The following is a 26,721-nucleotide window of genomic DNA, read 5'->3' as shown; positions in this document are numbered from 1 at the left end:
GGAACGTAGCAGATGAGATGCAGGGGCAACTCAGGGGAAAAGCATTTACTTCCAGAGTGTACAGCTCCAACAATGCGAAACCAAACAACTCAAAGGACTAGAGCAGTTTAATGGGGCAGATATCAAGGTTGCAGGTCCCTCCAGGAGAGGGTCTGAAGAGAGCAGCTGGGCCACAGCCTCTGGTGCTCCTCCTCCTCCTCCCACCTGCTCCTGTGTACAAGCCCTCTTAGGTGGGAAGGGAGGAAGTTCTCTGAATGGAAGCTGCTGGGCAGCAACTGCAGATTCTCTGAGTCCTAGGTCGGCTGGATCATTTCTCCTCTGCTGTCCCTCCTGATGTCCTACTAGAGGCTCTTGGCTAGATACTGGCAGCCGGCCCCAGTGCTCCTTCCCAGTCTTCAGGCAGAGTCTCTAGCTCTCACAATCTCCCTTCCTCCTCTGCTTCTCCCCACCCCACCTCTACTCCTTACAGCTCCCCACCCCACTCTGGTGGGGACCTGGACAGGGCAGAAGAAACCAGTGCTGCTGAATTAGCTGGTCACTGGGCAGTAATGGGACTGTGTGTGAGCTGCCGGAGGTGAAGCTCGGAAACACTGAGGCACAGTGAGCCCCAGCAGCCATCCTTGCCCCCGGCCAGGCCTCCCACTCACTCAGCTAGACGGCCCTTCTCCCTCTTCCCATTTGAAGGACCTCTCCGGGAAAGTAAAGGCTGTTCATGGTGTACGACCCTACTGCCCTGGAGTGAGTCCCTGCCTCAAAAGTAGCCCAGACATAAGGGACCCCCAGTGGCTGTGGTGGAAGCAGGTACGAGCTGGGGTCTTACTATGAGACAAGAGCGGGCGATGGGCAGTAAAGTAAGATGGCCTCACTGTCCCAGAGGCCTGGGAAGAACACACGGAGCCCTGTCCATACAAGAACTTGTAATCAGGCCCTGGGTAGTGCAGACCGTTCTGAGGAGCCTTTCATGGACATGGGAGCTGGTCAGCCGTGGGAGAGAGCTGCAGGGCCAGATGCTCGCCGAGGAGGCAGTGGGCATTTTCAGGCAGAGTGGTAAGCCATATTGTAAGGCGCTTTCTTCAGAGTCTCCAGGAAGAACTGTTCATTCTCCAAGAAGTCATGGTCCTGTGAGGCAGATTCAGCGAGTGCTCACACTCTTGTGCACCGACGGGACTCCTGACACTGGAGGAGCCAGCCTGCACTTACGAGTCCCCTCCACTGGGAAGCAGGCGGGGTGTGGGGAAGCCGAGGCATGGAGTGAGACAGGCCGTGGTCTCAGGCCCCGCAAGAACTTGAGAACCTTGGAGTTTATCAGCAATGGCCTCATGTCTCTGGGCCTGTGTCTTTGTGTGCACGCCTGTAACCCCAGAGCTTGGAGGGAGGATTCAGAGGCTGGCCTGGGCTACAGAGTGAAACTCCCATCTCAACCAAATAAGCAAACCAAAGCGAAAGGGAAGAGAGGCCGCTAAGGGTCTAGCTCTGTGGCAGTCGATCAGGCACAGCTGCCCTCATGCAGGGCTGTGAGGAGGCTGTTTATAATGTATGGAATCTTCAGTGTTGGGCCCAGCATGTGGGACATGCTCCTCACTGGTGTCACAGGTCATTTGCAGCTCCAGGGGGACTGCAGCCTTGGACAAGCTGCCTCCCCTGCTTTAGTTTTTAGCTGGCAGGTTTCACTCTGCAGCCCCAGCTGGCCTAGAACTTGCTATGTAGACCAGGAACTGGCCTGGAAGTCAGACAGCCACTTGTCTCTGCCTCCAAGTGCTGGGATTAAAGGCGTCTGCTTAGCGTTTTTTGTTGTTGTTGTTGTTTTTTTTTTTTAATTCAAATTTCAAAGCTGGGCTAGAGAGATGGCTCAGTGGTTAAGAGCACTGACTGCTCTTCCAGAGGTCCTGAGTTCAATTCCCAGCAACCACATGGTGGCTCACAACCATCTGTAATGGGATCCGATGCCCTCTTCTGGTGTGTCTGAGGACAGTTACAGTGGACTCACATACACGAAATAAATAAATCTTAAAAGCCTCTTTGTTGTTGTTGCTGTTGGTTTTTTTGAGACAGGGTTTCTCTGTGTAACAGCCCTGGCTGACAAGGCACTCACTCTGTAGACCAAACTGGCCTCGCGCGCTGGGATTAAAGGCGGGTGCCTCCATGGCAGGTGCCTCTACGGCGGGATTCAAAGTCAATTTTCGACAGGGAGTAACACTGGGGACTGAATCCAGGCCCTGTGCAAGCTAGACCCATTCTACCACTTACCAACCCCAGTCCTAGCGTCTGCTTTAGTCTCCCCTTATGAGCCATGGAGGCAGCCGCTTGTTGTGAATGTAAGTTGAGGCGTGGCGGCCCCATGGGACTCACCTCCTCTGCTGTGTGCTTCAGCAGCAGCAGCTTGGCAAGAAGGTGTGTGGGCATCTGCACGGCAGCCGTCTGGCTACGCTGAGGAGCGGTGGAAGCAGGGGCCTGGACAGCTGGGGAGAAAGGCAGGAGGCAATGTCAGGGGAACTGAGGGGCCTGGTTTTTGTCTGTAGGAGCTGCACCCACACTGCCCACGAGAAGAACCAGGCCAATGCCCTGGGGACTCTTCCAGAGAACCCAGGTTCCAAAATTCCCTGCACATACGTGGAAGAATACAGCATCCTGTAACTGCAGGTCCAGGGGATCTGGCCTCTGTGGGTGGCAGGCACAGAACCCCACGCAGCATTTTTTCTTTTTTTTCTTTTTTTTTTTTTTTTTTTTTTTTTTTTTTTGGATGGTTGTGGGAGGCACCATGTGGTTGCTGGGAATTGAACTCAGGACCTCTGGAAGAGCAGTCAGTGCTCTTAACCACTGAGCCATCTCTCTAGCCCAGCATTTTTTCAAAGGACAAGACAGACTGTGCTAGATCAGCACACTCAGTAATGTATACACACACACAGTAGAAAAGGGAGAGAAGGCATGGGAGCCTGCGGTGGCTGAGCACCTGTAATCCCAGCACAGGGTGGCAGAGGCAGCAGGAAAACTCTGAGTTCAAGGCCTGCCTGGTTTAAGGTGAGACTGCAGAGAAACAAAAACAATTACAACGGAAAGAAATGCTGGCTCATTAGTCCCTGCACTCAGGCAGAGGCTGAGGCAGGAGAATCTCTGACTTCAAGGCCGACCTGGTCTACACAGAGAGTTCCAGTCCACCCGGGTTGCATAGTGAGCCCCTGTCTCCAAACAAACAAAAATACTCCCCTCAGAAAGGAAGGTGGGGTGAGAGAGGGCTCAACAGCTGACACACATGTAACCTAGCATGCAGGATGCTGAGGCAGGAGGATCCGAGTTTGAAAAGCAAGATGATATTTTCAAACAAAACCCCAAAACAGTGGCTTCTGGCAGCCCCTAAACTGAGTAGCTTCCAGTAGCCCCCGTCACTTTCTCTCAGGCTGTGTCCATCCTCAGGAGTCACTTACCGTCCAGGCTGGAGGCTGCTGGGCCCTGGGCTCTGGGGGGCAGCCCTGGAAGGCTGGAAGGCGCTTCCTGCCGCACGCGGTCCAGCTGCAGCCGCTGCTGGGCCAGGCTCAGGTGCTCCTGTGCCAGCACCAAGGAGAGAGACTCAGTGGGCAGAAACAAAGGTGGGCCTGAGGGACAAGAGGGGGACTGGAACCTTGCCTGATGCACACGCTGCTCCTGCTGCCGCAGCCACTCCTGCTGCCGCTGGACCACCTGCAGCCGGCCCTGCTGCTCAGTCTGCATCTGCCGGGCCTCCTGCAAGGCCTGCTCACCCTCCTCATACTTCTTGGAGGCTACCTGCAGGGAGGCCACGGGGTCAGGGCCGGCTGGAATCAAATGGTGGCTTGTACCACAGCCCTGCCAAGGCACACCTTACTCATGTGTTCCACCTCCTGGGCACGGGCCTGGAGGCGCAGGCTGGCTTTGTGCAACCTGTCCTTCTCTAGTCGGAGCTCTTGGCGCTCTCTCTCCAAAGACTCCCTCTCAGCAATCAGCTTCTCCTCCTTGGCCCGGAGCTCACAGGCCCTAACTGTCAGCTCTGCCTGCTCCTGCAGAATTCAGAGACATTGCTGTAGTCACTGATCCAGAGCGACACCAAGTCCATGCAGCCACTGGGGGTCCCCGCCTCTGGAAGTGGACAGTAGAGCAAGGGGCTTCTGACATGGACCAGAGAGGCCTGGGGCCAAGCTTGGAGGTTCCTGCATAAGCCACACAGATTGTCATGTCCAGTTTCTCCGAATATCAGTTTCCTTACTTAAATACCTGAGTCAAAGGAACCAGCTAGCAAGTAAGAGAAACGTGCATACAGTGCCTCAGAAAAGGCAAGTTCCCTGCACTGCTCACCACTGTTCAATTTCTGTACTTTGCTATGTCTTAGCTGTGTTCTTAGTGCCTGGCCTGGGACCTTTTGTACCCAGGCAGGAGGGGGTTCAGGGCCCCCTGGCCATGCTTGGTCCTGGAGGCTCTGGGCCTACCTTGGTCAGGCTGATGATGGTGCTCTCTCGCTGGGTGTCTGCGTGCATCGCCCTCTCAGCCTCACGCTCTGCCCGCTCCTTACTCAGCTTCTGCTGTGTGAAAAACTCAGCCCACTCTGCTGCCAGGCGCCGCCGCTCCTCCCCACACTTATTCATGACTGACTTCTGCTCCTCCAGCAAGGCGCTCTGTGGGGGTAGTGAGGGCCCAGTGAGTGTCGGGCAGGAGCGCTGGGCTCAGCACCTGGGTGTGGCTCTGCACTCACCTTGGCTCTCTCCAGCTCCTCCCTCTCCATGGCAACCTGCTGGACCATGATCTTCCTCTGCTCCTCCAGAGTGCGTTGGGCTGACTCTGCCTTGGACTTCTCAGCAGCCACCCGCCAGCGTTCCTACAAGGCCCAGGGCAGGGCTGAGGCCTGACTCCACTCTGGGAGCAGGCCAGGCTGTTCCAGAGGAGCTATGCAAATCTGGCTTCTCTCATGCTGCCATAAACTCCTCATTTTCAAAACAATGTGAAGTGACAGGTGCTTGGGGAGAGACAGGCACTTGGGGGGTGACAGGCGCTTGGGGAGAACTGTCCAGGTCCAGCTCCTGCAATTCTGAATTAGGAGGCTCCAGTACCCAGGTCAAAGTGCACCTCACAGAAAGTTCAGGAGTGCCCTGCCCTGAACCTCCAGATTGGGCCCATCACCTAGCAGCCTCAAGTGCTAAAAACCCAGTTTCCATAAGCATGACAGCGGAAGTTCAGAAAGTTTAGCTTTCCTTAACCACTAAGCCTTAGGGCTGGAGTCGTGGCTCAGCAGTTAAAGCACTGACTCTTCAGGAGACTGGGGTTCAGTACCAGTACCCCAGAGAGTGACTCACAGCTGTCTGTACTCCAGCTGCAGAGGACATGACGCCCTTTTCTGGCTGCTGAAGACAAAGCAACCCCTACATATAAAAACAAACCAAAGAAGGCTGACAATGCACGTCTGAGTGACATGTGGGGAGTTCAGACATGCTTGCACATGAGGGGCTAAGTGACATTTAGTAAGCAAGTGTGTCTGTCCCAGAGCACAGGTATCAGCTGATGTGACTGACAGGTCTGAGGGAGGGGCCAGTGCAGTGATGGTGGGGGTCAGTAGGATGGCTTCGGGGCCGTTAGCTGACGCCTGGTGTCAAGTGGCCCAACCCAGGGTTGAACAGAGAATCAGGAAGAGACAGGAAGGCCTCGGTCACGGTGTGCATGGCTATTGGCTAGGATCAAGTGCAGAGTGGCTGAGTCCCAGGCCCTCAAGGACAGACACCTGTACATCAGGACAGACTCACCTGTTCCAGGAGCCGGCTCTGCTCACTCAGGCGGACTTCCATCTTCCCGATGACCTCCTGTAGCCTGCTCCGCTCTTCCTCCATGTCTCGTTGCTGCCGGCCCAGCCTCTCCTGCAGAGCTGGAGGCAATAAATACATGGGGAGGTCACTGCCTGCCTCTGTCCCGACATGGGGGCCCCACTTACAGAGAAGGGGCTACCTCGCAACTGCTCATCTTGCTGCCGAATCCCCAACTCTCGTTCCTGTGAGGTGGTGACGTGGGAGGCCTCCACACGGGAGGACAGCGTGTTCAAGCTGCTGGAAAACTTCTCCATCTGCTCGATGATGCCGTTCAGGGACCTGAAGGATCATCAGGGCATCTCATCCAGGGGACAGCCAGGATGCCCTCGGGTGGCAGCACCCGGCAGCACACATACCGAGTATGGGAGGTAGCACTGGTGACAGCATCAATCTCTTGGTCCTTCAGCATTTTCAGCCGCTGTAGCTGGTGCTCGTGGTCCTTGCGCATCTCCAGGATGGATGCCCTGAGGAAATGGTGCAGAGGCAAGGAAGGCCAAGGGTCACTGTGAGGGACCACCCGACAGATGACACCAGAGAGCAAGAAAGAACACACCTCTGAGCACTGTCTCTTCCTCTTCCTTCAGGTATAGCCTCATGCCTCAGTTTCCCTGGCTCGTCTCTCTCATCTATTGCTGCTCCCATGCCACAGGAAACCTACTGCTCAGCAAAAGTCACCTTTTACAGCGCAGGAGGACGCTGTCCCTAACACTGTGCTAGCCCATGAGCTGCTCTGTTCTCCGGAGCCCTTAGGTGTCAGTTTCCTTCTCATTCAGAAAAGCTCAATGCATGACGTCCCAGACCCTCCCATCCCGGAAGAGTGGGCAGAACCCTGTCCACAGGGGGCAATGGATGCTGCGCTCTGCCTTGAGGCTTCATCTCAATGGGCTGAAGGGGAAGAAGAGTCTGTGCACAAGCTGCAAAGCCACCCTGCGGTCTCATGGGCACTGTTGTCGGCCAGCCAATCCTCACACGCCTACTCCTCAGTCCCCTGTCCTGTCCTCTGGCCAGTCCTTGCAAAACCAATCCTGACTCCACTCCCCTGCCTCATGCCCTTACTGCTGAAGCTCCCGAAGCCGTGCAACCTCCTGGTCCTTCTCCTGCTCAGCCATGGCCATCTGCCGCTGGTGCTGGGCTACGAGTTCAGTCCTGGCCCGCTCAGCTTCTTGGCAGTAGGATGCATGCTGAGCGGACAGCACCTCCTTCTCTCTGCGGAGCTGCTCCTCCCGCTGCTGGTAGGATGTTTCTAGCACCTTGACATGGCTTCTGTCAACAGAACACCCACCTAGAGGGCCATGCTGAGCGCAATGGCAGGTCCTGGGTCCAGGAAGATGGGAACCTGAGCTCAGGCAGCCCCCGAGGCTGGAGCCAATGGGTACCTGTGCGCGTCCTCAATGAGCTCCAGGTCTGCCTGGTGCCGCTGCTGCAAACTCTCCAGCAGCATCCTGTGTTGGCTACGCTCCAGCTCCAACTTCCGCACCTAGGCGTGGACGAATCCATGGGTTCTTCAGCAACCAGACTCTGCGCTTGTGCATCCAGTCCTCCCTTCCTCCCTCCTGGTGCTGCTTCCAACCACTTCCCACGAGGAAGTGAGTGGTCCTCGCTGCCCTGCAGATCTCACCTGGGCCTCCAGCTCTGACAGCTTGGTCTGGCTCTGCAGCAGCTCAACCTGAAGCTGGGCAGTGCTGCTCTGAAGCTGCCCTTGGGCTGCCAGGAGCTGCTTCTGGAATCCCGAGCCTGGCAGCAGACTCTGCATCATGGACTCTGGGAGGAGGGTCTGTGGGGGAGGACAAGAGCTGTTCTAAGTTGGGGCTGACAGGCCTCCTGCTGAGCCTCTCCACCTTCAAGTTCTCTGCTTCTGGCCATCTGTTATAGGTGGCTCTTGCAGGGTAGGACCTGGGCGTGCCCTCTGCCTTGTAGCGCTCTCCCTTTTATTCCAGTCAGGAAACTGGGCACCCTCCTTCCCCAAGAACACCCTCCTCAGTGAGGAGAGGTCTGTAGCCTCCATTATGACAAAGCTTCCAACCCTAGTCCATTAGGTTGGGCTTAGAGGCCTATGTTGACAGTCGGTTCCCTTCGCCCATTGTTTCCTGGGATACATTCCTAGCTGTCACACCTGCTGGGCCTGGGGGAAGATGCAGAGATGTGGAAATCAGGGCTTCTATGCTTTTCTTTCTTTTCTCCCTCTCTCCCCACCTCTCCCCTCTCTCACTCTGTAGTGAGGGCTGGCCTGGCATGAAACTATAGCCCAGGCTGGCACCAAACTTGGTTCTCCTGCATCAGTCTTCTGGACTAGGATTCCAGGGGTGTGCAATGGCCATGGTGGTTCGTGAATGAGAGTGGCCCTCAAAGGCTCATATTTTATATACTCGGTCCCTGGTTAGTGGAACTGCTTGGGAAGGATTAGGAGGTGTAGCCTCGTTGGAATCGGTGTGGCCTTGGAGGACATACGGAATCAGAGGTTGGCTTTGAAATTTCAAAAGCCTATGCCAGACACACACATTCATTCATTCATTCATTCATTCATTCATCATTCATCATTCTCTCTCTCTCTCTCTCTCTCTCTCTCTCTCTCTCTCTCTCTCTCTCTCTCTCTCTCTCTCGCTGGGGACTGAACCCTGGGTCTTGCCCATGCTAGGCCAGGCTGCACGGATGCTTCCTCACTGCAACATTCCAAGCTCCTCCAGCACAGCTGCTGTCAGTTCCCCACCGACGCTGAGCTACACCAACTCACTCGGGAGCAGAGAGGCTAAAAGTTCAGGAAGGTGCTGATGGGGGACAATGTCCTACCGGATATAGATGTATGTTCTAGCAGAGTATCAACTCCAGGTCCTTGGTTGCCTCTGAGCAGGGGAGAATTTTTCTCTAGGCCCACGACCTATACCTGTTTGTCCACCTTCCCTACCTACCTGGATAGGCACAGAGAGCCCGGTAGGTTCCTGGGAATGCGGGATGTAAACTGCAGGCTCTGAAAGTCACAACAGAGAAAAGAGCAGGAGGCTCAGAGGCCTGCAGAGCTTGCTCGGCGCCAGAGAGGGTCTAGGGAGAGTCCTTTGTCACTCATCGTCCAGAGTCCCCAAAGGAGCTCACGGCACCCTCATCACCCAGGGCTGGCCCAAGCAAAGGTGGAAACAAACCTCTGCTAGAGAAGTCCCCAGAGGCAGAGGCCGTTCCTCTCTTGGGGTCATCTACAGGGACAACAGTAGTAGCTTGGCTCCAACTCACGGGGGCCCTGGGGATATAAAGATGAGGGTGTGTTGAGTAGCTTCTGTGTAAGACAGAGGCAGGGAAGTGAAGCAAAGGAACACATGGAAACCAGGGGACCGTCTAGCACTGGTGGTTTGGTAAAGAACATGATATGTCCCCTCAGACAGCACTGTCATCAGGTGACCAGGCACAGATGCTGGATACGTCAGAGCCAATAAGCCACCTTGGCTCTCAGCACAGCTGTCTCCAGGGAAGGAGCCTGGGCTGACCCCACCTCTTCTCTCCCCCTCGGCCCTATCTTTGGACATACCCTGTGACAGCAGGCCTGACAGCTGCAATTCCTTGTGTGGTTGGTCTCGAGGCTTCTCCAGCAGGGGCCTGCTCAAGGACCTGAGTGCTAGCGATAGGAAGGCTGAGGAAAGTCCATGGAAAGGGCTCGTGTGAGCCACAGGAAGACAGCCCCAGACACGCTCCCAGCATAAAGCTTAAAGGTTGTCCTCTTCCTGTGCCTCTGTCCCCACCCATTTTATGGAATTCTCTCCAGGATGGGCTGCTGCCCTTCTACCTCAGCATCCATCATGGTTCAGTACCACAGCAACAATGGGTGCGTCACACAGTGCAGTCAGGCTCGAGCATGTCACACAGTGCAGTCAGGCTCAAGTGCTCCGCCTTCGACTCTCCTGCTGCTCACAGCTTCTCCAGAGCCCCATGGGCCATTCCCTCCTACCATCTCCTCTTCAGTCTTGGCTCTCAAGGCAGAGTCAAAGCTGCCCTCCCAAAACTAGGGCCTTACACGTCACACCGTCTCCTGCACGTGTGCTGGCTACAAGGCTGTCTCTGCTCCCTCTGGACTTGGCCTTGTCAGCCCCCTGCCTTCCTGCCTATAAAGGTCACTTCCCACCCACCCTCACTCACTGCCATCTTGTGGTTCCCAGGAGCTGCCCTCAGCATCTGTGTTTATTCAAACACTACCTGGAGGACACAGGACACTCCACTCACACATGCGCTGGCCACTTTTACCCAAGCCAACAGAAAAACCAACACTTGGCACAGTGGGTCTCTTTGCCACTTTGAACGGTGCTGTGGACAGGGCCCCTGCTCAGAGGAAGGGACAGTGGATCTGCCACCTCAAAGCTCCCTTTGTTCTCTCTTGCCCAATCCAGTCAGCACCTGTCCCCACAGCAGTCACGACTGTCCACACCCGGACAACTCTTTCTTTTACGCCCGGAAGAGGAGAGGCAGAGCTGAGCTGTCCCAGTGCGCTGAGCAGATTCTCCATCAGAGAACGGAGGGAGCGGGCACGGTGGGTAAGGGCGGCCCCTCAGACCCTGCCAGTCCTTTCTACTAACCGAAGTAGCCATGCTCATACCTGCTAGCAGGGATCCGACTCCGTGACCCTGGGGAGTTCAGATCCTTGGAGGGCCCAGTACGCTCTTCTCTGGCTAGATTTTGGGATTTCTTCTGAGATATGACATGGCTCAACCAGTCATCCTCTTTCTCCTCAGAGGCTTTCGGTGAGGAGACCTGGCTGGCTTTGACAGAGGGCCTTGCACCCTTGGCTGGTGGCTTTGCTGCTGAGGGAAGTCCAGTTGGGACAGAGTGTGGCTCTGGGGCTGAGGGCTGGTTTGTTGGAGGTAGGAGAGAGGGTGTCACGGCTGAGTCTTCCTGTTGGGCCTTTTGAACAGGAGAGGGAGACAGCAGGTCCAGGTCATCGTCCTTAAGACCTAACCAGTCGGCTCCTCCTTTCCTGGGGTGGATGGGACTGGAAGCTGGTGGAGGGCTCTGTTTGAAGCTTAGGGTTTCTCCCTTAAGGTCTGGGCCACCTTCTCCCAAGAACCTGCTTCAAGACAAAGAGGAGGCTGTTGGACAGGGAGGAAATCCGCCCCATTCACCCTCTGTCAGGTCAGCCTTACCCTCTGCTGCTAAGGGAGCTCATATCTGGCCCATAGCAAACTGGGTACGGGAGCTCACACCTGCAATCCCAGCACCCAGGACCTGAGGCAGCACTGCTGTGAGTTCAAGGTTAGCCTGTGCTACAAAGACCCGTGTGACAATACTGGAATAACAGCAATGAAACTCCCACAGCAGTGGCGCACGTCTCAGCAGGCAGACTGCCTGTCTGGCATATCCTAAGCTCGGGCTCCATCCCCAGCACTACAGCCAACCAGGCATGGAGCTGCATGCCTGCTACTCCAGCATTCTGCCCAGGGTAGAGCCAGGAGGACGATACATTTAAGGTCGTCTTTGACTACATAGCAAGTTAGAGGCCAGCCTGTCTCAAAACACGGGCAGTGTCACATAAGCAGAGCTCCAGGGAATCTGACATCATCTCTGACCTCCTCAGGCATCAGGGACGTACATAGCACAGACACACATGCAGGCGAAACACATAAAATGATGAAGTAAATCATCTCTAAACGAAGATGTATACTCTGGGGCTGGAGAGATGGCTCAGCGGCTAAGAGCACTGATTGCTCTTCCAGAGGTCCTGAGTTCAATTCCTAGCACCCACATAATGACTCACAACTACCTGTAGTGGGATCTGATGTCCTCTTCTGATGTGTCTGAAGACAGCTACAGTGTATGCATATACATACAATAAATAAATTAAAGAAAAAAAAAGATGTATACTCTGGGGAAATTACACATCCAGCCATTGGTCTGTTTCCGTGGCAGACGAGGACATGGCCAATGGCACGGCTCCTGGAAGGAGAAGGGCCCACAGTCCTACAGAATGGTGGCTGTGATTGTAACAGCCTTTCACGGCATTCAGGGCTTCAAGCAGAAGTAGGCCCATTCCTCCTTCTGCTTCTGAGTTAGGGTAGGAGTGAGGCGCTGGTCCATCCACCTCTGCCTGGGTGATGGGAGCTCCTGGCTTCCCTCTCTCTAGCACCTGTCTACTCATGACTGCCAGGAGGGCTGGGGAAGGTTACAGGGACAATCCCGTCCTGCAGGCTGACTTCCCCGTAGGTCTTACCTGACTGACTGCCTGCGGGACTGGCGGCCCTCAGAGGAGGCCACGGTAGGCTGGTAAGCCCCAAAGGTGAGGATCTCGTCATCCCAGCTATCTTCCTTGTCTGTAAATTAAAGGACATGAACATGACTGAGAACCAGGAAAGCCAGACTCTTCACAGGACCAGGCAGATGCAGACAAGTGCTCTACCACTGAGCAATGCCTGCAGCCCCGGGAAGACAACTAAACAAGTGGTGGTCATAAGTCAAACACAGGCACAGAAATCCGGGTGCCGGACAGCTGATGGGTAGATCCGTGAGTGTCAGCAACAAGTGTTTGGAAGGGAAGCTTTTGATACAGGCTGTGGTAAAACTGGTTTGAGCCAGATCTGATGGCTCACACCTACAATCCCAGCATGTGGGAGGTTGGCACAAGATTATCATGAATTCAAAGCTGGCCTAGAGTCATATTCTGTCTCAAAGAAAGGAAAAAACTGGGAATGGTGACTCACGCCTTTAATCCTAGCACTAGGGAAAGCAGAGACAAACAGGTTCTTGTGAGTTCAGGGCCAGCCTGGTCTAAATAGTTTCAGGCTAGCCAGGGAGACCCTATTAACAAAACAAGACAACAACAAAACCCAACAGGTCAGGGGGCCAGACAGAGAGAGCAATCACCTCAGAGCCGATACAGACTTCTCCCCTCCCATCCTCTTGGCAGCCTCACCCTCTGGCTTCTGATACTTCTTGTCTAACTTGAACTCTCTGCGTTCCCCAGTGCCTGGGCGAGGGAGGAGCTTGGCAGCTGTGCCCCGACCCAGCAGTTCATCCAGCTTGGAGCGAGCAGGGAGGGGCCCTTCCCTGAGGGACAGGGTGTAGGGAAGGAATGTGTTATGACAAGGGGTTCCCATGCTGCCCCAACCTTTGAGCTTGCTTTTCTCTGGGCCTTAGGCATTAGCCTGGTCAGGGGCTCCCGCGTCATAAGGACCCTTACTGGTCTCCCGCCTTCTTCCTCTCTGCCTTGGGGCTGTCTTCAAAGCCCAGGGTGGTCATGATGTCATCCCCTTCATCAAAGAGTGGTTCTTTCTTCCGGATGGGTGTATCCCCAGGAGTCAGAGGGACAGAAGGACCTAGGAAAGAGAACCAAGGCCCAGTGCTGGGTGACTGAATCGGGTGGGTGGCGGCAATGGTCTACATTTGTCTGGTTTGTCCAGGGACCTCGACTCTAACTGCTACAGGCTCACACACTTACCTCCTTGCTCCTTCACCTCACCTGATAATTTCTTGGTTCTGGACAGAAAGACTCAGGCCTGCACTGCTCAGGTCTGGCTCTGTACTAGAAAGCTGAAAAGACCCCAGGGACTAGGAATAAGCCCCTCTACCCTACCTTGGCCTGTGGCTGTGCCGGGGCTCTTGGGAGCAAGTTTGCTCTCCGTCGCAGGTGGCTTCTTGGCAGTCTCTTCCTCCTCATCAGAGAGAAGCCCTGCCAGCGGGTCCTCAAAGTCTCATGGCCAGAAAGAAAGAAGACAGAGATCAGACTGCGGCGCTCTGCTTGGGACACACAAGCTGGAAGCTGAGGCAGCCATCACTCATGCATAACAAGCTCTTGGCATCCAGAGGGTGGGGTCTGTGGGGGAGGGTAGACACAGAAGGGCTTCAGCAAGGGGGTAGGAGTTGGGTGAATCCTGGGGATCCTAGAAATGTCCTTTTTCTTTTCTTTTTTTTTTTCCTCTTTTTTTTTTTTTGGAGCTGGGGACCGAACCCAGGGCCTTTCAAGCTTGCTAGGCAAGCGCTCTACCCTAACCCCCCTAGAAATGTCCTTAAGACACGAATTCAGGGCTGGAGAGATGCCTCAGTGGTTAAGAGCACTGACTGCTCTTCCCGAGGTCCTGAGTTCAATTCCCAGCAACCACATGGTGGCTCACAACCATCTGTAATGGGATCTGATGCCCTCTTCTGGTGTGTCTGAAGACAGCTACAGTGCACTCATATACATAAAATAAATAAACCTTTAAAAAAAAAAAAGTACATGAATCCATTTGTGAAGAAAAGGGACTTTCTCCCCTTTTATTTTAAAAAATGCCTGGCTTCAAAGTCTTTGCAAGTAAGTTCTGCAAATATCCCAGTGGACAGAACACTCGGGTCCTCTGGGAACTCTTTTTTTTTTTTTTTTTTTTTTTCGGGGCTGGGGACCGAACCCAGGGCCTTTCGCTTGCTTGGCAAGTGCTCTACCGCTGAGCTAAATCCCCAACCCCTCTGGGAACTCTTGAGGACTAAACTGTAACCAGCTGTCTTGACTTAACACAGGCACTTGGCTTTCAGCATCTTTACCCAGACTGCTCTCAAGCCAAGCAGTCCAGAAAGTGGGGGTGGGGGAGACAGGACTCTGATACCTTCAAAGGAAAACTTCTTGTACTGAAGCCCAAACCTGCTGGAAGCTGGTGGTGGCTTCTTAGTGGGAATGGCGTCCCCTATAGGAAGCACAGAGAAAGCAGTCAGGGGCTGGGGTTTCCATGGTTTCCTCCACAGCTTGATTTTGGAGCCCCAAGGACAAAGAGAGAGGGCACTTGCTTTTGACAAGCTGAGGTCTTGGCACAGCCATGGGGGAGTCCACACCCCACTGCCATTCTCCTCTGAGGCCCTGGAGGGGAGACATGGTTGGCAGCACCCTCTACACCCCCCCAGGACTCACTAGAGACAGCCTGGGAGACCCACAAGCTGCCATCAAACTTCTCTCCTTTTTTACAGTGCTGGGGGTGGAACCCAGAGCACCAATGCACAGGTAATTTTTCTGTCACTGAGCCATACTCTCCAGCCCAAACTTTCCATTTTAAGGTCCTCTAGAAGCTGCCTATGTTGGACTCGGGTGTATTGAACAGTTATATGTCGACTTGACACAGCTTGAGAAAATGCCTCCATGAGATGGCACTGTAGCAACCTGCAGAGCAGTGGTTCTCAACCTCCCTCATGCTGCGTGAAACCCTTTCATACAGTTCCTCATGTTGTGGTGACCCCCCATCCCCGCCATAACATTTCATTGCTACTCTATAACTGTAATTTTGATGCTATTAGGAATTGCAATGCCAATATCTAATATGTAGGCTATCTGATATACAACCTCCGTGAAAAGACTGCTAGACCTCCAAGGGGGTCGTGACCCACAGGTTGAGAAACAGTGCTGTAAGGCATTCTCTTAATCAATGGGAAGGGCCTAACACCTTGTGGGTGGAGTCATCCTGGGCTGGTGCTCTTGGGTTCTATAAGAAGCAGGCTGAGGGGGCTGGAGAGATGGCTCATCAGTTAAGAGCACTGACTGTTCTTCCAGAGGTCCTGAGTTCAAATCCCAGCAACCACATGGTGGCTCACAACCATCTGTAATGAGATCTGATGCCCTCTTCTGGTGTTTGAAGACAGCTACAGTGTACTCAAATACAAAAAACAAAAAAATCTTTAAAAAAAAAAAAAAAAAAAAAGAAGAAGCAGGCTGAGTAAGCCATGTGAACAAGCCAGTCAGCAGCGTCCTCCAAGGCCTCTGCATCAGCTCCTGCCTCCATGTTCCTGCCCTGTTTGAGTTCCGGTTGTGACTTCCTTTAGTGATGGACAGTGATGTGGAAGTGTAAGCTGAATAAACCCTTTCCTCCTCAAGTTGGTGTTTCATCACAGCAACAGAAACCTTGACTGAGACAAGGAATGGAACAGACCTTTTTCCACACAAACACACAATTTGATCCATGATCTCTTCGTCCTAGGCATGCGTGGTGGTTTGAGTAAGAATGGATCCCACTCAAAAAAAAAAAAAAAGTCTCCCAAGGGGTTGGGGATTTAGCTCAGTGGTTAGGAGCGCTTGCCTAGGGAAGCGCAAGGCCCTGGTTCGGGTCCCCAGCTCAAAAAAAAAAGAACAAAAAAAAAAAAAAAAAAAGAATGGATCCCACAGACTCATACATTTGAAATAATTACAAGCATTAGGAGGTGTGGCTTTGTGGGAGTGTCACTGGGGGGTGGCCTTTCAGGTTTCAAAAGCCCACACCAGGCCCAGTGTCCTCTCTCTGCCTGTGGGTCAGGATATAGTTCTCAAGTACTAGGGCAGCACTCCATGCTCCCTGCCATGATGATAATGGATGCAACTTCTGAAACAGTAAGCAAGCCCCAAGGAAATGTTTGTTTTTTATAAAAGTAGCCTTGGTGTCTCTTCACAGCAACAGAACGTTGACTAAAACAATATGGAAAATTCACAAGACCATCGTCCACGTACCTTTCTCATCAGCTGTCAATGTGCCAGCAGGTTTGGGCTTGCTAGGTACTTCTTTCCCAGAGGCCTTTGCAGTTCCTTTGCCAGAGGGTGGGTGAGACTTCATCCGACCAAAGAGATCATCGTCCATGCTGTCCAGGTCCTAGGGCAGCAGGGAGAGCGAAACCTGATGTCTGGAAGTTGTGGGTTGATGTCTAGGACCCCCCCGCCCAAGGTCTCTAAGCAAAGTCTTGGCTTCAGGCGGTGGTGTTAGGAGGTGGGAACCTTGTGAAATCCCTGGTCATTGGTGGCAGCTTAGAAGGAACTGTAGAGCTGCACCTGTACTTTCTCCCCCACTGCCTGCCATTTGCCTCCCTCACCAGAGGCTAAGTCAAGTCCCACTCCCAACCTGAGCTACAGAAATGTCCTGTGTAATGCAGTGCTGTGTAACGCAGTGCTTTGCTGTGCCAATGCAGAGCTGAATGACTTAGAGAGGAAAGGAAACTCGTAGGAAAGGAAAGAACTTGGAGCCAAAGGCAAGGCAAGCAGAGTGGGCCATGGGAACTGGATCATGAGACTACATGAGACACGAAGTCACCACAAGGAGCAATGTGAGGACATGCAAGTCATGCTCAGCACCAAGGTCTGCTGGCCTTGGGGGACATGGAGACAAGAAAAAAACAGACACAGAGCTTCACAAGGCTGGGACCATGGTGAAACAGGATAAGAGTGCTGCTGACTGAGACGTGAGGGCCAGAGGGGCTAAGGTGCAGGCAGGCTACCCAGGCACATGAGTTTATGTGCTTATTGGTATAAAGATTCATTCCAGCCCCGTCTGATGAGCCCTCCTGGCAGGGGATTTGGAGTGAAACATAGGAAAGAGAAGGGACAGACGTTAGAGGGGCTTTATCATGCTCTGCCCCTCCAGGCAGTAGTAGGAGATGTCAGAGACCCAGCTAGGAAAGTCTCTTGGCTCCCACTAGAGACCTGTGGCATAGACTTTCCAGGGTCCAGATATGAAGAGTTATAAAGGAGACATAGTGTGGACTGCTGGCCCCTGACGCCCACCCCAGCCTTGAAGAGGCATAGCTATTTACTACCTTCATGTTCTGCAAGAAGACCTGTGGGTCTGCATCCGAGTCACTGGAGACCTGAGTCCACGGGAGGTGAAAACACAGGACCTGATATCAGTCAGGACCCAAGAGCCACATGGGGGTCCCCAGCCCTAGTTACCCTGCTTTTGCTCTGCTCAGGCAGAGAGCTTGACAGATGGGGCATGAACAGGAAAGTCTCTTACGCCCACCCTCCAGGGGTCGGCTCTTTGACATCAAAGCTGCCCCTCTGTGAAGACCTAGAAAGTGTTCCCAGTGTCTGCCCTTCCCAGCTGCAGAAGCCATGTCCTTCACAGGGCTGAAGGACGTCCATTTCCTAATCATGCAGCCACACGACTTGGGTGTTCTCATGGAAGAGGCGACTCCTAGCCCCTGCAGTTGGGAGGGCCCTACCATCCAGCTCATTTCTCTAGTGAGAAATGGATGTAGTTGGGTCCGTTCAGCAGTCCATGGGCATTGCTCTACTTTAAGAATCAAGTACAAGGGGTTGGGGATTTAGCTCAGTGGTAGGGCGCTTGCCTAGCAAGCGCAAGGCCCTGGGTTCAGTCCCCAGCTCCGAAAAAAAAAAAAAAAAAGAATCAAGTACAAAGCTGGGGGCATGGTGGCACACGGCATAAGCCAGCCAGAGCCACACAGTGAGACCCTATCTCAAAACCCAAGATGAGCCAGGCAGTGGCACACGCCTTTAACCTTAGCACTTGGGAGGCAGAGGCAGGTGCATCCCGGAGCTCGAGGCCAGCCTGATCTACACATTAAGTTCCAGGACAGCCAGGGCTACACAGAAAGATCCTGCTTTGAAAAACCAAATAAACAAACAAGAAGGGAAAGAAAAAGTGCAGGCTGTGCATGAGCTTGCGCATCTGCAAACCCTGATCCTGTCTGGGGCTGAGGCAGAAGGCTCACATACAGGCTGGCTAGGGCCAACAGTGAAGAATCTACCTCAGAATGAAATGAAATCATCCAACTCCCTGACTTTCCTGAACCCCTCTGTGAGTAGCTCTGGGCCATGCCGGTCTCTGTCAGTACGAGGTCAGGGCTGAGGAACGGACTGGCTCACCTCAGCATCGGCTGCTGCCAGTCCCCCAGCACTGTCTTTTGGGAGGAACCTGCAAAGAGATGAGGTCAGTAACGGGCCCTGTGTCTAGACAGCTAGAGTTTTGAAAATTAAGACTGAGGTGGGCACTTAAGCAAGGCCCTGGGTTCAATCCTGGCATCAAGAAAGGAAGGAAGAATGAAAAGAAAGAGGGAGAGACGAAGGAAGGAAGGAGGGAGGGAAGGCAGGCCAGCCTGGGGTAACGGGGCACACCTGTAATCCCACCACTTGGGAAGTAGAGGCAGAAGGGTCAGGATGACTTAGGGCCACGCTCAGGCACATATCCAATTTCAGGCCAGTTTAGAATGCATGGGACCCTGTATCACAGAGTTGTAGCTCAACCTTATAGTCAAAGTGAATTTGGAGAGATTTTTCCTGAGGACGGAGATAGAATCTCAGACCACTGTGTTTAGTGTTGCACACCTTTAATCCCAGCACTTGAGAGGCAAGGGCAGGTGGATCTCTGTGAGTTCCAGGCAGCCAGGGTCACGTAAGGAAACCCTGTCTCAAAAAACAAAACACGAATCCAAAGACCACATAGTGTACAACTTTTGTACTTAATTTGTGTTTCTACCTTTTTTAAAAGCAGTGAAGTCCTGTAAATATAAATTGTTATATAATGAATAATCATTGAGGCCAAGGGAATGGCTCCACCAGGAAGTGCCTCATCAACATCTTAAGCATCCCCACCACCAGCACTCACTTAAAAAACTGGGTGGTCTTGCATGCTGCAACCCCAGTGCTGGATGGAGGAGGGGCACACAGAGAGGGGGTCCCTGGAGCTCCCTGCTGACCTGGTCAGCTGACTGGAGAGAAGAGCAGGAGATCATGGCTCAAAGGAAGGTGGAGAGCCAGAGTGGGAAACACCCAAAACTGACCAGCTCATACACACTACGTAGTTATGGTTAAAGCCAGGCACTGTACACTATAATCGCAGAATTTGGAAGGCTGAGGCAGAAGGACTGCTCCAAGTTTGAGGCTAGTTCACTCTGGGCAACATGGTTAGTACCAAGCCAGGCATAATTACACAGCACGATCCTGTCTTAAAACAAACAAAAATAAAACAAGCTATAAAACTAAGTAGCAAAACAAACAAAATTAAAAGAGAGAGAGGATTGATTGATTGATTGACTTTTGGTCTCTCTCTTCTTTCAAGACAGGGTCACACTATAGCCCTGGCTGGCCTGGAACTTCTATGTAGACCAGCCCAGCCTCAAACTCGGAGATCCATCCACCTGCCTCTTCTGGGATTAAAGGTGAGCCCTACACTACCTAGATGAAAAGAAGACGAAAGAAAGGTGGGGTGTTCGTTCTCAAGAGATCAAACAAGTTTGAAGAGTGGGGATCTGAGGCCATCCCTCATTCTGGGATAAGGAAACTGAGGCTAGAGAGGTCCTGTATGACCCAATAGACAGATGGAAGACTAGAACCCAGGCCTTCAATCCCCAGCCTGGGGTCCTTTTACTCTCTCAGATTCCATCGATAATGAGAGATGAGGGGATACGCTGACACTTGCAACATTAATGGTGGCCACTGGCAAGAATGGAGTGCTGTTGAGGGACAGAGAGCTGGACAGAAGGGTGACAAGAGTGCTTACTTTGCCTTTGAGGAAAGCCACTGAGGTGAACTCGATGTGTCTTTGGCATGTGACGCTGTCTCAACAGGCTTCTCAAGCAGTACTGCTGGAGCAAGGGGAACAAGAAGAGACAGGCTGTCAGTCACTGTCAGTCACAAGGCAGGGCGGCGGATCCTCCACTAAGCCGACTCCTACACCTTGCCACAGAAAGGCAGCTTGTTGGCATGACAGGCACAACCTGAATCCACCCCTATAAACGTGAGTGGAAAAGGTACAATTCCAAGTAGGAAGCTAATCCCAGATGCCAGGAACACCATGGACAGGTCAACCCACCCTCCCTGTGCCACATGAAAGGGCAGAGACACAAAGGCTTTCCCAAAGTTCTAACCACAGGCTCAAGCACATGAGCTCTCCCTGGAAACAGGAACCCCTCAGTCCTGTCCCTCAGTGCAGCGGCATGGACGGACACATACACTAAGCAGCTAGCTGGACATGACCGCTCATGCAAGAGAGTCTAAGGCAGGAGGGCTGCCAGGAGCTTGAGGCCAGCCTAGACTACCTGTGAGACCTTGCCTCGAATGGAAATGAATTGGCCAGCAGGATGGCTCGGCAGGTAAAGGTTTCCACCAAGTCTGATCAGCTGTGTTCAATTCTTGGGACCCCCACACACAGTAGTTGTCTCTGACTTTCACATGTGTGCTATGGAAGGAGAGTGCACCACCCCTCCAAAAACAAACAAACAAACAAACAAGCCCAAGGGATTGCTCAAAGGAGCGTTATGTAAGGAACCTGAGGCTGGAGGAAGTAGCTCAGTAAAAGAGCACTGGGGCTTGAGCTCCACTCCAGCACTACAGAAAACCTGGAGAAGACCAAAGGGCAGACCATCTGAAGGCTCTCACAACTGTGTGCCCCTTCACAAACCAGCCAAGCCTCTGAACAGACGCGGCTCCAAAGATGACAAAGAGCAAGTGTCACACGGGATAAGCGTCACACAGGAAGACACTCGACAGCAGTGGGAACAGAATCCCAGCCACTCACAGCCTGGCCAAGACCAAAATGATGGGAAAAGCCAGACCTGGTGGCACAGGCCTGTGCTCATGGCTGCTCTGGAGGGAGGATGGAAAGTTCAGTGGCTCCCTAGGCCACTGTGAGTTCAAGACCAGCACAGGCACCACACTGAAAAGTAATGAGTCACAAATGAAAGGTAATAAAAACAGGGTCAAGGGGTTGGGGATTTAGCTCAGTGGTAGAGCGCTTGCCTAGCAAGCGCAAGGCCCTGGGTTCGGTCCCCAGCTCCGAAAAAAAAGAAAAAAGAAGAAAAAAAAAAAGGGTCAAGGTGCCAAACACTGCTGCTCAGAGCTACACCGGCTACCTACAAACACCGCTCAGAGCTACACTGGCTACCTAACATGAAATCAGGCCCTGGGGTTGAACCCCAGCTCAACAAACAAATAAACAAGAAACCACAAATCAATCGATCAATCAAACAATAAAACAAAGAAGGAGTAAGTGCTGGTGGGCAGGAAGAGAGCAGGAGCTTCCTGCATCGCTGTGGGAGGCACAGTGGAATGGCTGCCATGGGAAACCATTTAACAGTTTGCGAAAATTAAAACAGGGTCACCACATGGTCCAGCAAGCACTCTGGCAATTTGTGAGAACTGGTCCTCTCCGTCCCCGACCTGGGTCCTAAGGCAACTCAACCAGTCAGGCTTACACCGTCACTGACTGAACCTCTTACCAGCCTTCCCTCTCCTGCCCAGAAAGAAAGTAAGGGGCACTTACTGTCATCTCCCAGGAGGTCACCAAGGACGTCATCAATGGATCCTGAAAACAAACGGGCCATCAGGGCTTCAGGAACCAAGAGAGTGGTGCTTGTAAACCTGAAGGCCTGAGACTCGTGTCCCAGAGTTCCCAGATCCCAGACCTCAAGCTGACATCGACCTTCCCTGGCCAACAGATGATTTCTAACGGCGGCAATCGATGATGCCTTGTTGACCCCTCGGCTAGTTTAAAGTAATTTCCCCAAAGAATGACGATGGTTTCCAGTGAGATATCCTTTTACCCACCTCACCCAAAACACAAAAGCCAGCACTCAGTCTTCCAGCCTCCAAGAGGCCAGCACGGCTCTCCGAGACGGCATCTGCGCACATGCAGGCTCTCTCACGTACCCCTGTACCCTAGAGCTAGACAGACTGCACCCTTCCAGGTACTCTCTGACGGAGACACAGTGGGCAAGCATGTTTGAAATGATTCTCCCAGACAGCTTTACTTGCCTTGACCTCCCTTAACTTCAAACGGCACGTCCCTGAATTCAGAGCTCAATGAGAAACCTCTTTTCTAAAACCTCATTTATTCACTTGATTTTAAATGCTGGGCAGCAGTCAGCCCTGCGGCTTTCTCAGTAAGGGCTGCTCTCTCCACCCCTTTGTCTAGGAGGAGTGTATTGGCAGAGTCTTGCTTCATCAGACTCAGCCTTCTTCTTTTCCAGCTCTTTGGAGAGGGTCTCTCTCCACAGCCCTGGCTGTCCTGGACCTGTGTAGAGCAGACGTGCTGACTCTGAGAGACCAGCCTGCCTCCACCTGAGTGCTGGACTCCAGGGAGACCAACACACCCAGCTTCCTTTTTTTTTTTTTTTCTTTAAATTGGAGCAGAAATGTGTGTCATGGCATTCCTGTGGAGGTCAGAAGACAATCTGCAGGAGTCACTTCTCTCCTTCCTTCCACCACTTAGGTCCAAGGGGTTCAGGTTATCAGACATGAGACACCTTAACCTGGAGTCAGCTCTCTCCTCCCAGGCCTCAGGCATCAGACACCTCTACCTGCTGCTTCTCACTCACCAGCTTGTTTTGTTTTGTTTGTTTGTTTATTTATTTATTTTTTTTTTTAAAAAAGGATCTCAGCCAGGTGGAGGTGACACATGCCTTAATCCAGCACATGGCATTGACAGGCAGATCTCTCTGAGTTTAAGGCTGGTCTGCTTTGCATAGTGAGTTCTAGGACAAAAGAAGAGAAAAAGGAAGGAAGAAGGAAAAAGGAGAAGGAAGGAGAAAGAGGAGGAGGAAGAGAAAGAGGAGGAATACTTGGATTACAGGGGATATTCCTCTTACCTTTCAATCCTTTCTTGGCTTTCAGTGCCTAAAATGGGGAGAAAATCACATTAACAAAATCCAGCCATGAGCATGTGATAGAACTGGGCAAGAAGTGTGCTTTGCCTTTCTCTAGGCCCCGGAGGAAGGAACATTTGCAGATGGAGTCAGTTCTGTTTTCCTGTAGCTCCTGAGAATAAATTACTCAGAGCAGAGCCAGGCTGTGGACAAACACTTCTCCTCTGAGTTACAGATACCGCACGCAAAACCCTCCCAGAGGCAGTAACCAGAAGGTTCTCTTCTGTGTCTGAAGGGTCTAAAGACACTTCCAGTATCCCCCAACAACTGGTGGGGGCTGTCCCTAAGTCTGTTGCCCGCCTGTGGATCCTGTTCCCCTAACTGAGCTGCCCTTCTGGCCTCAGTGGGAGAGTTCTGGCCTAGTCCTACAGTGGCTTGATGTGACAGAATGGGGTAATACCTGTCGGGACCTCCCCCTTCTCAGAGAACAAGGAGGAGCTGTGTGAGGGAGGGTACCAGGAGTGGGGCCTGAGATTGGGATAGAAAGTGAATAAATTAGTGAAAAACGTGTTTCTGGCAGGAAATTCAGAGGACTCGGAGGTTCAGGATATAGGCCACCATGGTCCTCACCTTCAACACCAGCACGTAGGACTCAGAGGCAGGTGGATCTCTATGAGTGCCAGGCCAGCCTGGTCTTCTACATAGCAATTCCAGGCCAGACAGAGTGACAGGGAGACCATGCCTCACCAAAACAACAAAAATAGAGGCTCAAGGGAACGTTGCTCATTGCTCAAAGGTTTGTTTTGTGGAGGCTGGGGGAGGCTGGGAGGGGTCTCCCTGTGTATGCTGGCCTGGAATCATAAGAGAGCCGCCTGCCTCTGCCTCTACCTCCATGTTCTGGAATTTAAGGCCCAGTTCAATGCATAAGTTTTTCTAATGCTGCCCTTCCATGGAACCATCTCCTGGTCCTTGCCACAAAACTTCTATTCTATGCAGTCAAGATGTTGAGGGTGGGGTGGGGTGTGCCTATCTTCCCCAGCCTTGGGCTATACTCTGCCTACCATCCTGGCTTTGGGGCTTTCTGCAGCTCCTCACTGTCCAGTCATGTGCACTCTTGCCCAGCAAGGTCATCTTCCCTAATAGAGAAAATCAAAGGAACTGCTTAAAAGCTGAAGCTGGAGAGACAGCTTAGGAGCCAAGAGCGCAAACTGGTTTTGCAGAGGACCTCAGTTGGGTTCCCAGCACTTGGGCTGGATAGCTCACAGACTCCCGGAACTCTAGGCCTCAGGCGTCCAAAGGCATCTGCACCCACACGCACACATACTTTCATATAATTAAAAATAAAACCTTTTTTTTTGCAAGGATATGTAGTTTAGCTGGACATGGTGGCATAGCCCTGAAATAACAGATTTGGGAAGAGGTTTTAAAAAAAAATTCAGCAGCTCAAGGCTAGCCTCAGCTACAAACCAAATTCAAGGCCAGCCTGGGCTCCATAAGTCTCAAAAACAAACAAACAAGTAAATACACGAATACATAAATGCTGCATTTACTAGCGCTTAGCTCCAAGGGTCCTTCACTTAAAGAGGTCAAAGCCCAGTGGGGGAGGGGTGCCTTTAATCTCCACCCTCAGGTGGTACAGACAGATCTCTTGAGTTTGAGGCCATCCTGGTCTACGGAGCAAGTTCTAGGACAGTCAGGAATTGGTCAAACCTATTTCTATAATCCCAGAATTTATGAACTGAGTGCCATTTAGCGAGTAAGGGTGCTTTTGGCACCACCCAACTTGTCTGAGTTGGATAGCCTAGGGCACACAAGATGGAGGGAGGTAGAAAATTGACTCCTGGAAGTTTTCCTTTTACCTCCATATGCATGTGTGCCCCACTACCCCAAATAAATAAGTGAAGTTAAAAAAAAAAATTCCTGAGGTGGGTATGATAATACATACCTGGTGTCAACCCTAGAACTTGGGAGGCTGAGAGGCAGAAAGGTCACAAGTTCTAGACAACCTGAAGTATGTAATAAAAAAAAAAAAAAAAAAGTGGCCTGGAGGTGGTGGCGCTCAGGAGGTAGAGACAGGAGGATTTCTAAATTTGGGCCCAGCCTCGTCTACAGAGTGAGTTCTAGGAAAGCCAGGATTACACAGAGAAATCCTGTCAAACAAAACAAAACAAAATCAAGACAGAGATGAGCACCGGTTGCTCCTCCAGAGGAGCTGGACTGGATTCCTGGCACCCACGTGGGTTTACAATCTCTTGTCACTCCCATTAGGGACAGATGCACTTTTTGACTGCCCAGAACACTTCATGAATGTGGTGTACAGACACACTGACAAAACACCCACACACATAAAATTTAAAAAAGGAAAAAGAAGGGGTTGGGGATTTAGTTCAGTGGTAGAGCGCTTCCCTAGCAAGCGCAAGGCCCTGGGTTTGGCCCCCAGCTCCAAAAAAAAAAAAAAAAAAAAAAAAAAAAAAAAAAAAAAGAAGAAGAAGAAGAAGAAGAAAAAGAAAAAGGAAAAAGAAAAAGCTAGGCATAGTGCTTCCTACTCTCAATCCCAGCACTTGGAGGCTGAAGAGGATTGCTATGAGTTAGGGACCAGCTTTAACCACTATAGTGGGTTCTTGGGCTACGGTGATTGGGGGAGGGAGTAGGTATTGGCCTTTCCTTGGCTTGGAGAGTATTTTAAAAGTAGCCCTGGAGGGTTGGGGATTTGGCTCAGTGGTAGAGCGCTTGCCTAGCAAGCAGGGCCCTGTGTTCGGTCCCCAGCTCTGAAAAAAAAAAAAAAAAAAAAAAAAAAAAAAGAATGAGAAAAAGTAGCCCTGGAAGTGATGAAAAGCCAAATGGAAAGGGAAAACACATCCTGGCCCAAAACCCTTGCCAGGGATCTCTCTGTACGCAGTATCCAATACAAAGCCTGAGAGTGAGTTCTGGTTTCTTCCCTCACCGATGGTAAACATTTCATACTGGGAACAGATTTTCCCAGCATTCCCTACCTCCTTTTTGCCTCTTTCACTTCATCCAAACCCACCTTCACATGCCTAGGAAGAAAGGCGGCTGCGGCGCTCATCTGTCTTCTTGGTGTGCCTAGCCTCTTACTAAAATGCAAAGTGTACTGGGGTTGTGGACACAGGGGAATGTTTGTGTTTCTCCTGTGCAATGGCAACTTTAGCGACCTACAAGTCCAACCGCGTTTTGGCTCACATCACACCAAATAACTTGTGCTATCCTATGTATTCCGTCGCAGCTTCCCAGACCCGGAGGGACATTTCCTAGGGGCGGCTTGTAAAGGCCAAAGTATCCCAGAATAACGTCTTCACATATTCAACCAACTGCATGAAGGCATTTTAAAATTCGCGAACCCGCCCCTCAGCCACAGCGGTTCCGGGAGTGCCGCGCCAGGCCAGGCATGGTGCCCCCTCACTGTTCCATCCCGCGCGCGCCCATCCCATCGGAACTCAGACACAGCCGTGCTTCTCCCTAGTCCTTTGGGGCCCTGTTAAGAGCCGTCCTTTCAGAAACAGAGCGACGGAAACCCAGCCCAACCAGAGCCCCGGGTTCCGACTCCACTCAGTCCGCTCGGATCCGCCAGGCCTACCACCTCTGCACCGGCGACATTCCCACCACGCCGCCTCCGGCCTCAAATAGAAGGTGGAGT

At 52.3% G+C, this 26,721-nt stretch overlaps 1 protein-coding gene and 1 non-coding gene across 2 annotated transcripts; both read right to left on the bottom strand.

Annotated features, from left to right (window-relative positions):
* Positions 1–900: 900 nt before the first annotated feature.
* Positions 901–26,721, bottom strand: Fbf1 (Fas binding factor 1). Its single transcript, XM_032912635.1, has 29 exons — positions 26,095–26,721; positions 23,070–23,097; positions 21,746–21,787; positions 19,985–20,069; positions 18,352–18,400; positions 17,283–17,333; positions 16,207–16,345; positions 14,348–14,425; positions 13,342–13,458; positions 12,949–13,084; positions 12,682–12,815; positions 11,983–12,082; positions 10,375–10,845; positions 9,316–9,417; positions 8,936–9,030; positions 8,708–8,766; positions 7,420–7,575; positions 7,178–7,278; positions 6,858–7,064; positions 6,158–6,265; positions 5,941–6,080; positions 5,742–5,860; positions 4,700–4,822; positions 4,437–4,622; positions 3,834–4,010; positions 3,622–3,759; positions 3,423–3,540; positions 2,350–2,459; positions 901–1,119 (listed from the first exon to the last, which is right to left on the bottom strand). The coding sequence occupies exons 1-29, from the start codon at positions 26,131–26,133 to the stop codon at positions 1,036–1,038; spliced, it is 3,492 nt and encodes a 1,163-aa protein (XP_032768526.1). The 5' UTR covers positions 26,134–26,721; the 3' UTR covers positions 901–1,035.
* On the bottom strand, positions 22,329–22,452 carry LOC116910688. Its single transcript, XR_004389217.1, has one exon.

Source organism: Rattus rattus, chromosome 9, assembly GCF_011064425.1.
Source record: "Rattus rattus isolate New Zealand chromosome 9, Rrattus_CSIRO_v1, whole genome shotgun sequence".
Classification (NCBI taxonomy): domain Eukaryota; kingdom Metazoa; phylum Chordata; class Mammalia; order Rodentia; family Muridae; genus Rattus; species Rattus rattus.
Note: the sequence above shows the minus strand (reverse complement) of the source record. Positions and strands in the feature narration are given on the sequence as shown.

Bases quoted from the DNA above. Each gene is read 5' to 3' on its own strand.
- Fbf1 (XM_032912635.1), bottom strand. From the start codon at position 26,133: ATGAGCGCCGCAGCCGCCTTTCTTCCTAGGCATGTGAAG. The intron at 7,576-8,707 runs GTAGGTAGGGAA...CCTCCCCCACAG, and splicing joins GGCTCTCTGTGCCTATCCAG to ACCCTCCTCCCAGAGTCCAT. The intron at 7,279-7,419 runs GTGAGATCTGCA...GTCCACGCCTAG, and splicing joins TGTCAGAGCTGGAGGCCCAG to GTGCGGAAGTTGGAGCTGGA.